This window comes from Dipodomys merriami, unplaced genomic scaffold (assembly GCF_024711535.1).
Source record: "Dipodomys merriami isolate MVZ:Mamm:240054 unplaced genomic scaffold, mDipMer1.0.p SCAF_16, whole genome shotgun sequence".
In the NCBI taxonomy this organism is placed as follows: Eukaryota; Metazoa; Chordata; class Mammalia; order Rodentia; family Heteromyidae; genus Dipodomys; species Dipodomys merriami.
Window position 1 is genome coordinate 12,262,562 of NW_027202937.1, and position 11,582 is coordinate 12,274,143.

The 11,582-nt window shown below is 49.6% G+C and overlaps 1 protein-coding gene across 1 annotated transcript; it reads left to right on the top strand.

Annotated features, from left to right (window-relative positions):
* Positions 1-4,519: 4,519 nt before the first annotated feature.
* LOC138827933 (patr class I histocompatibility antigen, A-2 alpha chain-like) lies at positions 4,520-9,783 on the top strand. The gene is made up of 7 exons (XM_070023513.1): positions 4,520-4,523; positions 7,186-7,371; positions 7,540-7,860; positions 8,462-8,737; positions 9,396-9,428; positions 9,555-9,602; positions 9,761-9,783. Exons 1-7 carry the CDS (start codon positions 4,520-4,522, stop codon positions 9,763-9,765), a joined length of 873 nt encoding a protein of 290 aa, XP_069879614.1. The 3' UTR covers positions 9,766-9,783.
* The last annotated feature ends 1,799 nt before the right edge of the window (positions 9,784-11,582 follow it).

Below are 11,582 nucleotides of genomic sequence, written 5' to 3' on the forward strand. Positions count from 1 at the left end.
AGACCAGGTTGTAATACTTTAAATTTACTGGCTGAAAAAGCGCGGGCACTCCTGTAACGGACAGAGGGGTCCCATAAAAGGACCATCCCAGGGACTGCTCGGGGTTCCCAGCCACTGACCCGAACCTTGTGGATCTCGAGGTCACGTGCACCTGGGAACCTGGGCATGCCCAAATAAAACCCTCTTGCTTTTGCATCTGGTGTCGTTTGACTGGTGCTTGGGGCAGGGAGGTCCTGATTTGGGGGACACCCGAAGTCGGGGGTCTTTCACTACTTTTGTTACCATAAATTCCTCACAACTTATGTGGATTTGGACTGTATAAGCTTTATGCTAGCTGCATTTGCAGCTGCTGGTCTTTGAGAAAGACTTTATCAGCAGTCTACCTGCTCTCCAATAAAGACTCCTAATTGGGCCTCTTAAATGGTGGCTTCTGTGTTTCTTGACCTGAGTTCCCTCACAACACTAGTACTCTACTACTTAAGCTACAGCACCACTTCTGACTTTTTGGTAGTTCATGGAAGATACCAGTCTCACAGACTGAACCTTGTTCCTTGGAGTCACTAGGATTCCAGGCATGAGCCACTAGCAACCAGCTACAAAGAGATATTTTATTTTTCTTTTTTCTTTTCTTTTTTTTTTTTGTTGGTCAAGGAACATGAACACAGGATGTGAGAACTGTCCCTGAGATCTTTTACTCAAGGCTATTGCTCTACCACTCTGAGCCACAGTACTACTTCTGGTTTTCTGGAAGATAAGTGGGGATATGAATCTAACAGACTTTCTGCCGGGCTAGCTTTGAATCTCTATCCTCAAATTTAAGCAACTGGTGGCTAATGCCATCAGAACTGGCTAATTAGACATTTTAAACATAATTACTTTACAACTACAAAGTGCTACTCTTAATAACATTTACCTTTTGAGCAAGTCTCCCATTCTTCAAAGCATAAAAGCAAAGAGTAGAGTCAGTATAACACATACACAGAAGTCCATATTTTAAAGGGTATAAAGATTTGCAGCAGAGTGAGAAGACGACTTTGGTTCCTTTACACTGCATACAAATGGTTTGAATTCAGTGGAGTATCTCTGTGTCCACTGTCTGGCTATCCTGCCATATTCTGCTCTGTTGGTCAAATACTGAGTGGCTGTGCTTCCAACCACATTATCTGCAAGGTTGTAGTGTATCAGAAGGGAACAAGACACAGCTAACCCTGTATACATGTGTAAGGATGTTGGGTCTGAGGGCTCCCTGGCTCTTGACTGCTGTTGCAGTGGTAGATTCTGGTGTGGAAAGTAACCTTTGGTGGTTTAAGCAGATAATCTGATGGAAAAAACAAACAAAACATCACTTCTCATGCAGAACCTGGTGGATCAATATAGCTGATTCATTCACAAATGTCATCTCCTTTTGGGCCAGCAATGCAGTTAGCATGAGGCGCAAGGGACATTTGGGCTAGCTCCTTCTCACTCTTTGAGCACTAGTGGATTCCTAAGCAGGGATTTTGCTAGACTTTGGATTTGCCTCTGCTGGGTGGTGCAAGTTTTCTTTCTTCCTGTTCTTCAGGCTGTGGAGTGGTTGGGTCTCGCTGGGATCTGCATCAGAACTGTCACTGCTGCTGGTTGTGGGTTCCAATCATTGGACGTTGGCCCAACACTGGATATTTTGGTGAAGTGATGGCTTGTTAAATTTCTGGAGTAGGGCCACACACCCCTTGGTGCCATGCTTGTTTGTGCTCTGTGTCTGCTTTCCGCCAGGGGATGCACACATCCGCCCTTCCTGCTGGACCAGCAGATGGTTCCAGTGGGCTGGCCCTGTGCTCTTGGCTGCAGGTGCTCTTGGCAGGGAGAACACGCAGGTGCCATCTTTTCCATAGTTTTTCTTTTAACAAGCTTTCCTCTGACCTTTATGATGTTCCTGTCTTGCTGGATTCTCGTGCCAGACACAAGGACCAATGCCAACTCATCTATTCTATGCATTGGACTGGACTAGGGTTAAATTATGGCTTTTCCTGATTTGGATGACCTGAAAGGTAACAGATATTGGCACTGTGGTGTGCACATTGCTGTTTCTGAGATCTCTTCTTATGTGTCACTTGCCTTGCATCTAACAAGTCTGTCAGAAAAGGGCTTAAGATTTTATTAAAGTAAACAAGAGAGGCACTTAGCTCTGACTAAGTGACTTGCAGCCATAGGCTGCAAGTTTTCATGAAGATAAGCAGGTGTGTGCGTGTGTGTGTGTGTGTATGTGTGCACTTGTGCATTCGTGTGCATGTGCATGCAGCTGATGAAGAGATGGGGCTGTTGCTTGGCCGTGTATGTGTCTGTAAACAGACAGGAAACTGGAACCAATTGGTGACAAGTGACAAATGCTTAGTGGGTTTAGGACAATGAGGCCTGGTGGCAAAGCTGTTCCTTGTTCCCATCACTGAAGAAGCCTACTCCTCACCGAGAAGCACTCTTCCATGGCATGGACCCAACTTACTTTTTGACACTCCATATTAGATGGCAGAAGTTTTGGAACAACCCAGATGCCCCACTCCTGAGGAGTGGATCCAAAAATTGTGGTACCTATATACAATGGAATATTATGCAGCCATTCCAAAGGACAAAATAATGGAATATGCAAGGACATGGATGGAACAAGAGCAATTTTTTTTAGATAGAGCATGGGGCTTGAACTCTGGGTTTGGGTGCTGTCCCAGCAGTGTTTTGGGCTAAAGGCAAATGCTCTACTGCTTGAGCCACAGCGCAACTTCCAGTTTTCTAGTGGTTTATTGGAGAGTTTCACCAACTTTCTTGCTCGGGCTAGATTTAAACCACGATTCTCAGATCTCAGCCTCCTGAGTAGCTAGGATTACAGCTATCAGCCACCAGGGTCTAGCTAGAGCAAATTATTGTTATTATTAGTTTTTGGTTCCAGTCGTGGGGCCTGAACTCTGGGCCTGGGCGCTATCCCTCAGCTCTTCAGCTCCAGGCTAGTGCTCTACCAGCTGAGTCACAGCACCACTTCTAGCTTTTTTCTTTTTGCTTATGTGGTGCTGAGGAATCGAACCCAGGGCCTTCAGCATGCAAGGCAAGCGCTTTACCACTGAGCCACCTTCCCAGCCCGAGAGCAAATTATTTTGAGTGAAGTCAGCCAAGAACATATAGACAAAGGCCACTGGTCTAGTGGAGGGCTTCAACTTCGCATCCCTCAACAGCTCTCTTTTTCTTTCAGTTCTGAGAAAATAACATGGAATCAGCTGAGAGATGGTGGCTCACACCTGTAATCCTCAGGAGGCTGAAATCTGAGGATTGTGGTTTGCAGCCATCCTGGGCAGACAAATCGGAGAGACTTTTCTCCAATTTACCATTAAAGTCAGAAGCAAGACTGTAACTGTAGTTCCTCAGGAAGCCGAGATCTGAGGACTGAAGCTGTGGTAACCCAGTTTTCCCTTTCTTGTTGACCCCACTTGTAGTCCCATCTCTAGCCTCCATTACAGATTGCTGCCTAGTGCTCTTGGATTTCTGTAAACCAAACCTGCATGGGGTTCTGACCTACAAAGCCCTGTTCCACTGGAGGGCGTTGCTGATCTTTGTCTTCCCTAGACAAGGCATGTAAGTCCGGCCAAAGAAAACACCTTCTTCATCCTAGCTACTCAGGAGGCTGAGATCTGAGGATCGCGGTTCAAAGCCAGGAGAGACCGTGAGACTCCTATCTCCAATAAACCACCAGAAAACCGGAAGTGGCGCTGTAGCTCAAGTGGTAGAGCGCTCGCCTTGAGCTGAAGAGCTGAGGGACAGTGCCCAGGCCCAAAGTTCGAGCCCCACAACCGACAAAAAAAAAAAGAAAAGAAAAGACCTTCATCACCTTCAACCATGCGAAGGAGGAGGAGGAAGATAGTTGGAAACAGTGACTTTGAAAATCTTTCAGAAGTGGTGTAGACAGATAATAAAGACCAAATTGCAGGGCTGAACTTTCTTTCTTCAGTAAATGGGAAGTATACACTGAATAAAACTTAGCATGGAAAATACTGTTAAGAAAGGCTAATATTTGTTATTCTGTCAACACTTTTGAGCATCAATGATGGGTCAGGCATTATTATAAGTATTTAGATTACCACAAGTGAACAAAACAGACAAAAAATATGCTCCTAGCTGGGTGCCAGTGGTTCAGGCCTGTAATCCTAGCTACTCAGGATGCTGAGATCTGAGGATCACGGTTCAAAGCCAGCCTGGACAGAAAAGTCCATGAGACTCTTATCTCCACTTCCAGAAAACTGCAAGTGGCGCTGTGGCTCACGTGGTAGAGTGCTCGCCTTGAGCTGAAGAGCTGAGAGACAGCACCCAGGCACAGAGTTCAGGCGCCACAACTAACCTGCCTCCACACACACACACACACTCAAAAAAGTTACTCTCCCTTATAGAGCCAACAGTTTCATGGGAAAGCAGAAGAGAAACATTAAAACATTATTGAGAGGTTTTTGGTTCTGAGTACTAGAAACTGAATCAAGCTAGCTTAAGGGAAAGGAATTCTCGAGACATGGGTGAGTGGCTGTGTTGGGGATACCTCCCAGAGATGGTCGCAGGAACAGTTTGGTGTATAAGCAGCTTCCTAGAACCCAGCCCTGGCGATGATGAGGCAGTGTGAGCTGTGGAATGTCAACATCCTGTCTATTACAGAACTCACACCTTCCCAGTTCTACATTTTCCTTATGAAGAAGAGTTTCTCTTTGCAAGTAAGCTCTTCAGATTTTAGGGTGGTACACCTCAAAATATCACAGAACCAACTAGACACTGTGGGCTCACACCTATAATCAGACTGAAGTCTGAGGATGAAGATTTGAAGCCAGCCGTGGCAGACAAATCTGAGACTCTTACCTACAATTAACCAGCAAAAACGTGGCACTGGATGTATGGCTCAAGTGGTAGAGTGCCAGCTGTGAGTGAAAAAGCCAAGTGGATTTTCTCCACGTTGGTGCCATTCCAAAGTTCAGAGCCAGTCAGAATAGGAAAACCATGATATTCTAGACTGCAAATTAATCAGCAAAATAGCCAAAAGTTCAGCTGTGTGGCTCAGTTGGCAGAGTGGTAGCCTTCAGCAAAATAGCTGAGAGACAGCACCCAGGGCCTGAAACTAGCACCAACACACAAAACCACACAAGACTAATAAACAATTGCTTCTGTTACCTTGAAATTACTTATTAGAATTATAAACAATTCAAGGTTTTATTTTTATGTTAAAGGTGAGCGCACAGCGGTTACAGTTTCAGAAGTCAGGTGAAGAGAACATTTCTTTTTGGACAATGTCAGCCCTTCTCTTGCTTTCCCAGTTTTTCCCTTCTGGCCTCACCCACTAGTTGTATAATTTATTTTTCACATGCACATCAAGTGCATAGCACTGCTGCATTTGTTCACCCTCTGTCCCTCCATGTTAAGTCATGTATTTATTTATCTTTGCTGGTCATTGGATCAGGCATGATCCATGAGCTTCTTTTGCTTAAGGCTAGTGCTCTCTCTAACATTTGAGCCACAGCACCACTTCTGGTTTTTTCAGTAGTTCATTGAAGAGGAGAGGGCTGGGAATGTGGTTTACTGGTATGCTTGCCTAGCATGCATGAAGCCCTGGGTTGGATTCTTCAGTACCACATACAGAGAAAAAGCAAGGGGTGGTGCTGTGGCTCAAGTGGTAGAGTGTGAGCCAGAGCAAAAGCCACTCAGAGACAATACCCAGGCCCTGAGTCTAAGCAACAGGACTGCCAAAAAAAAGAAGGAGAAGAAGGATGAGGAGGAGGAAGAGGAGCAGGAGGAGGAGGAAGAGGAAAGAAAGAAAGAAAGAAGAAAGAAAAAGAAAAAAGAAAAGCATCTCCCAGTTTCCTGACACAACTGACTTCCAACTGGGATTCTGACATCTCTGACTCCTGAATAACTATGATTAAAATCATGAGCCACTAGCAACAGAAAATGACAAGTTTTTTGTTTGTTTGTTTGTTTGTTCCAATCTTGGGGCTTGATGAACTAAGGTCTGGGCTGTGTCCCTGAACTTCTTTTTGCTCAAGGTTAGCATTGTACTACTTGAGCCATAATGTTACTTCTGGCTTTTTCTTTTAATGTGGAACTAAGGAATTAAACCCAGAGCTTCATGCATGCTAAGGCAATCACTCTCCCACTAATCCACATTCCTAGCCCCAAGTCAAGTACTTTGTTTTTTTCTGTGTCAAGTCATGGGCCTGAACTCTGGGCCTGGCGCTGTCCTTCAGCTCTTCAGCTCAAGGCTAGTGCTCTACCACTGGAGCTACAGCACCACTTCTGGCTTTTTTTCCCCCTTTTGTTATGTGGTGCTGAGGAAGGGAACCCAGTGCTTCAAGCATGCAAGGCAAGTGCTCTACCACTAAGCCACCTTCCCAGCCCCAAGTCAAGTACTTTGAAGGCTTGTTGTTGTTTTGGTCAAGCAGGATTGAGTTCAGACCTGGGTGCTGTCCCTGAGCTTTTATACTCAAAGCTAGCACTCCATCACTTAGAATCCCAGCACCACTTCTGAGTTTCTGGTAGTTAATTGGAGATAGGAGTCTCAGGAACTTTCCTGCCCTGGCTGGCTTTGAACCTCTATCCTCATATCTTTGCTTCCCAAGTAGAGAGGATTACAGGGCATCAGCCATCAGCTTTAAAGACTTTCATATCAAAAGTCATTTTTTTGTTTTGGCCAATCCTGGGCCTTGAACTCGGGGCTTGGGCACTGTCCCTGAGTTTCTTTTGCTCAAGTCTAATTAGCACTCTACCACTTGAGCCACAGCACCACTTCCGCTTTTTCTGCATATGTGGTGCTGAGGAATGGAACCCAGAGTTTCAAACATGCTAAGCACTCTACCACTACACCATATTCCCAGCTCTAATAGTGAATAGTGACAGAACCCATATGATATAAATACCTTTGGGGTCGATATGAATGTGTGCAAACATCCTAGACACAAACTTCTCTGAGGACCTCTGGCTTCACCCTCAGGCCAAACCCAGAAGAGGCTAGGACAGAGTGCTGGCTGGGGGGGGCGGGGGGGGAAGGACAGGGACCAGGATGAAGCCCAGGTGTCCGGGCTTAGATCTCAGCGTCTCAGAGCCAGAGCTGCTCTGGGTGGGGAAGCTCAGCACTGGGGATACCCAGTCTCCCCAATTTCACTTATTCTCCAACCTGTGTCGGCCGCTTCTGCCCAGACACTGGGCAGTTCGTATGCTTCGACAGCGACGCTGCGAACCCCAGGATGGAGCCGCGGGCGCCTTGGGTGGAGCGGGAGCCGCCCGAGTACTGGGAGCGGGGGACGGGGAGGTGGAAGGACAATGCGCAGATGAACCAAGTGGACCTGCAGACGCTGCTCGGCTACTACAACCAGAGCACGGACGGTGAGCAACGCCACCGGGTCGGAGGTCACGACCCCTCCCCGCCTCCCGCTGACCAGCCCGAGCCCCCGGGGTCTCAGGACTGAGGTTCAGCCCAGGCTGCAGGCGCTGCGGGGGGACCGGCACCCCGGGAAAGAGCCGAGGTGTGGGGCCGGTGTCCTCTCTGTGTAGGCCAAAGTCCCCGCGGGGCGCAGGCTGACCGTGGGGGCGGGGCAGCTTCTCACACCCTCCAGGTCATGTCTGGCTGCGACGTGAGCGCAGATGGCCGTCTCCTCCGCAGGTACCATCAGGGCGCCTACGTTGGCCAGGACTACATTGCCCTGAACCAGGACTTGAGCTCCTGGACCACGGCCGACATGGCGGCTCAGATCACCAGGCGCAAGTGGAAGGAGGCCGGTGTGGCAGAGCGCCTGAGGGCCTACCTGGAGGGCACGTGCGTGGAGTGGCTGCGCAGATACCTGGAGCACGGCAAGGAGACGCTGCAGCGCACAGGTACCAGGGCCCGGGGACTCCTCCATCTCCTGTGGAAGTCCCCCTCCACCCCCACAGCCAGAGAGGAAAAGGGACCCAGCCCACCACACCCCTTCCCCTGCCCAGAGAACCATGAGCCCCTGCCTTTCACATGCTGTGTCACACAGTGGCTCTGGAATCCACCTTTACCTCACAACAGTGAAAGTCACACACTACCCCCTCCCCCCCCCCTCCACACATGGAGATGAAGACTGTCCCTGAAACAAGTGTGCAGCTGGCCCCTTCCACTAAGACAGCACCAGGAGGCTCTCAACATTTGTCCTCAACCAGGAACTATTATGGCTAGAAGTCTCTTCCAGTGCTTTGGAGAAAGTGTCTCTTATCTCCACCCAGGACAGAGCACAGTGACCCTTGAGAGATCAGGGGCTTCTGGCCATGGTGATCTCAACTGAATCTAGGAATCTGCAAGGTTTAGAAGATGATTCCAGAAGCCTAGTTCCAGCCTGGATCATCCATCCCTGCCCCCACTCGCTGTGATGTGTATCCTCAACATGGTCAACTGACCTGGACGGTGGTCCATCGTAGGAAAGGAGATGCATCTAAATTTCTGGATTCTTCTCAGATCCCCCAAAGGCACACATCACCCTCCACGCCACCTCTGAGCATAAGATGACCCTGAGGTGCTTGGAGCTGGGCTTCTACCCTGCGGAGATCACGCTGACCTGGCTGTGGGATGGAGAGGAACAGACCCAGGAAATGGAGCTGGTGGAGACCAGGCCTGCAGGAGATGGAAGCTTCCAGAAGTGGGCAGCTGTGGTGGTGCCTTCTGGGGAGGAACAGAGATACACATGCCATGTGCAGCATGAGGGGCTGCCTGAGCCCCTCAGCCTGACATGGGGTAAGCAGGGCTGAGGGCACAGAGCACAGCTGTGCTCAGAGACAGCAGGAGGCATGTGCAGCTCTCAGCAGGTAAGGACTGAGAGCTGGGTTCACAGCATTCATCCTCCTTTCCCTTCTCTTCCCAGAGCCGCCTGCTCAGCACACCATTCCCAACACTGGGATTTGTCATTGGCGTGGGCATCTTTGCAGTTCTAGTTGTTGTAGCTGTGGTGGTGTTTGTGCTGTGGAGGAAGAGGACTGGAGGTAGGAAGGTGGAGGTCTGAGTTCCTGGGCCACTTGTGGGTTTCAGGCCCCAGGCAGAAGTGTGAGCTGCACTCCTAATGGGAAGTTGCAGCACACTCAGGGCCTTCCCCAGCCTGACAGCTCCTCTTCTGTAAATCACCTGGAACACGAAGGACACAAAATTCCCCCTCCTGAGGGTGGTGATGGGAACTGATTGCAGCACTCAGGCCCACAGGGACTCAGGTGCCCACTGAGGTCACACTCCAGGAGGTACTGGGGTCTCTCTTCCCAACTGTTGCACTCCTCTCTCCTGATGCTTCCTTGGTTCTATGGTCACATTTCTAGAAACTTCCTATGAGGTCAAGGCTAGGGGTCCATGCAGGCCCTCATGGCACTGCTTGTGTCCTGCCTCTCACATGGTGTTTCTCCTACAGGTGACAAGAGAGAAGGCTATGATAAGGCTGCAAATGAGTGCCATGGGGGGAGGAGGTGACCTTTGTTGTGGTGCAGACAGGACCTGTGGGAGCTCATGCACCCTGGAATTCCTCCAGTGACACCTGTGTTCTCTAACCAGTTCCTGTCTTCCACCACAGGAGACGACAGTGACCAGGGTTCTGATGCTTCCCTCAGAGCTGAAAAAGGTGACAACCTGGAGACCCTAAATGGGGGGCAGGGCTGAGGCCCAAGGAAGGCTGTGTTGTAGTTGCAGGGTCTGTGCATTGGGTGTTAGTGGCCTGCTCAGAGTGTGTCGCTAACAGTAACTGATCTGCATTGTTGTGCTTGTTCTTTTCTCCTGCAGTGTGACACAGCTGCTTTGTGTGCCTCTCCTCCTCCCTCCTGGGACATCATGAGCTCCTGACTTCTCTTCCTGTACCTGGGTTCTGACCGTGTGCAGGCTTCTGTGTGCTGTCAGCCTCCTGTGAGGAACTGAGGAGCCAGCCCAGCCCTGAGCACCAGGACCCTCCCCACACTGACCTGGGTCTCTTTCCCCTCCACCTGCTGCTCCAGCAGAGGCGGGGCCAGGGCTTCCCCATCCCTGACTTCACTTTCCCTTGCTCTGAGCTGCAGCTGCTTGCTTCCCCACTGATAAAGAGAATGTGGATATGGGTCTGTGTTTCAAATTGTGGTCATGGAAAAATGTTGAATAAATCATGAGTGATTACCAAAACTTGAGATAGAAAATAAAACATGATTAAATTCTAGAATCATCATGTTTGCTGAGCTGTGTTGTGGGCAGGGCCAGGGTTAGCCTGAGAACAGGCAGGTGTGGATAGGAGCTCAGTGCATTCTGGACTGTCATGTATTCAGTCCTCACCTGGGTTGTCTTCCCTGCTCCTCAGTTGTGTTGTTTTCCTAGAACCTTCTCCATGAGCACCTATAATCAGAGGGGATTTTCCTTTGTCTAGGACACAGCACAGACTGTGCAGGTGAGACTAGGCTCAGGCCTGAGTCCTCTACTAAGGCTCCATCAGTTGTTCCTCCATACATATGTCCCTTCTTGTCGTCCTGCATGAGCTGGCGTCTTGTTGGCCTTCTGGGTGCCCCTGTGACAGCAGCAGGGGTGTGTTCCTGTCACTGCCTCCCAAAGCACCAGGCAGCCTTGCACAGGGTGTGTGTGGTGAGGAGAAAGGCAATGTGAGCAGCTTGCTTTCCTTCTAGCACTGCTGCCTCCAGTGTGGGTCTGTGCTGTCCCCAGTGCCCTCAAGGGAGCCACCTGTGGGAAGAGCAGAGAGGAGGGATGTCAGGTTTCTCCTGTGAGCTCCCTTCCTGATCCTCTGCATCTTCTCTGCCCACCTTCCCTCCACCTGCCCTCAGCTCTGGTTAGTCCCAGCTCTGCTCCCACCCAAATTCCTGGATTGAAGAGCAGAGTCAGGAAGGGATTATGATCCCCATCTTGATTGGCTGAGAGATTCTGGAAGTTAGTGGAGTTCATGTCCACATGTGTGTGTCAGGGCATTTCAAGAAGAATGGGTCATGAGGGCTCTGACCTAGGGAGGGTGTCATCATGTGGTAGATTGAAAATCTGCACAGAGTTCTGAAAGCTGGTGGACTGTGGTAGTGGGACTCCACTGTGTGTGGGTTCCTTGGGGATTGTGTTTTCTCTGGACCCTGTTACTGCCCTGCTCTGCCTCCTGCTGCCACGAGAGGCGCTGTGCTTCCTGCTGTGCCCTGCCTTCCCTCTAAGGCTGACTTGGTCCTTTCAACCCTGACCAAAACACTCCCTTCTGCTCAGCTTCAATCTCAGAAACAAATTAAGACAGGAATCTCCTGGCAGACAGCAGGGCCTGTGCTCTGACTCCTTAACAATGTGTTTCTTAGGCCTTTGGCATTGGTCTGCAGATTGGATTTGGAATCCCTCAGAAAGTCAAAGGAGGTCAGAACTGTCATGCTTGTGCAGCATGTGTGCTAGCAGAAGAGACAGGTGGCAGGTGTGTAGGAGAGCAAGGAAGGACCATGACATGCAGGAGGAAGGCAGTGCTGCAGGACAGGTGACATGGTGTGGGCGTGGGGACAGAGCTGACTGTGGTACTACGTGTTCATCATGACCTGGAGGGGAACTTTTCTGAGTTGTGGTGAAAATGGCCAAGAAGATATCTAGAGAACGTGTTGGTAAACTGGAA

Bases quoted from the DNA above. Each gene is read 5' to 3' on its own strand.
- LOC138827933 (XM_070023513.1), top strand. The intron at 7,861-8,461 runs GTACCAGGGCCC...GATTCTTCTCAG, and splicing joins GGAGACGCTGCAGCGCACAG to ATCCCCCAAAGGCACACATC. The intron at 9,429-9,554 runs ATGAGTGCCATG...CTTCCACCACAG, and splicing joins AGGCTATGATAAGGCTGCAA to GAGACGACAGTGACCAGGGT.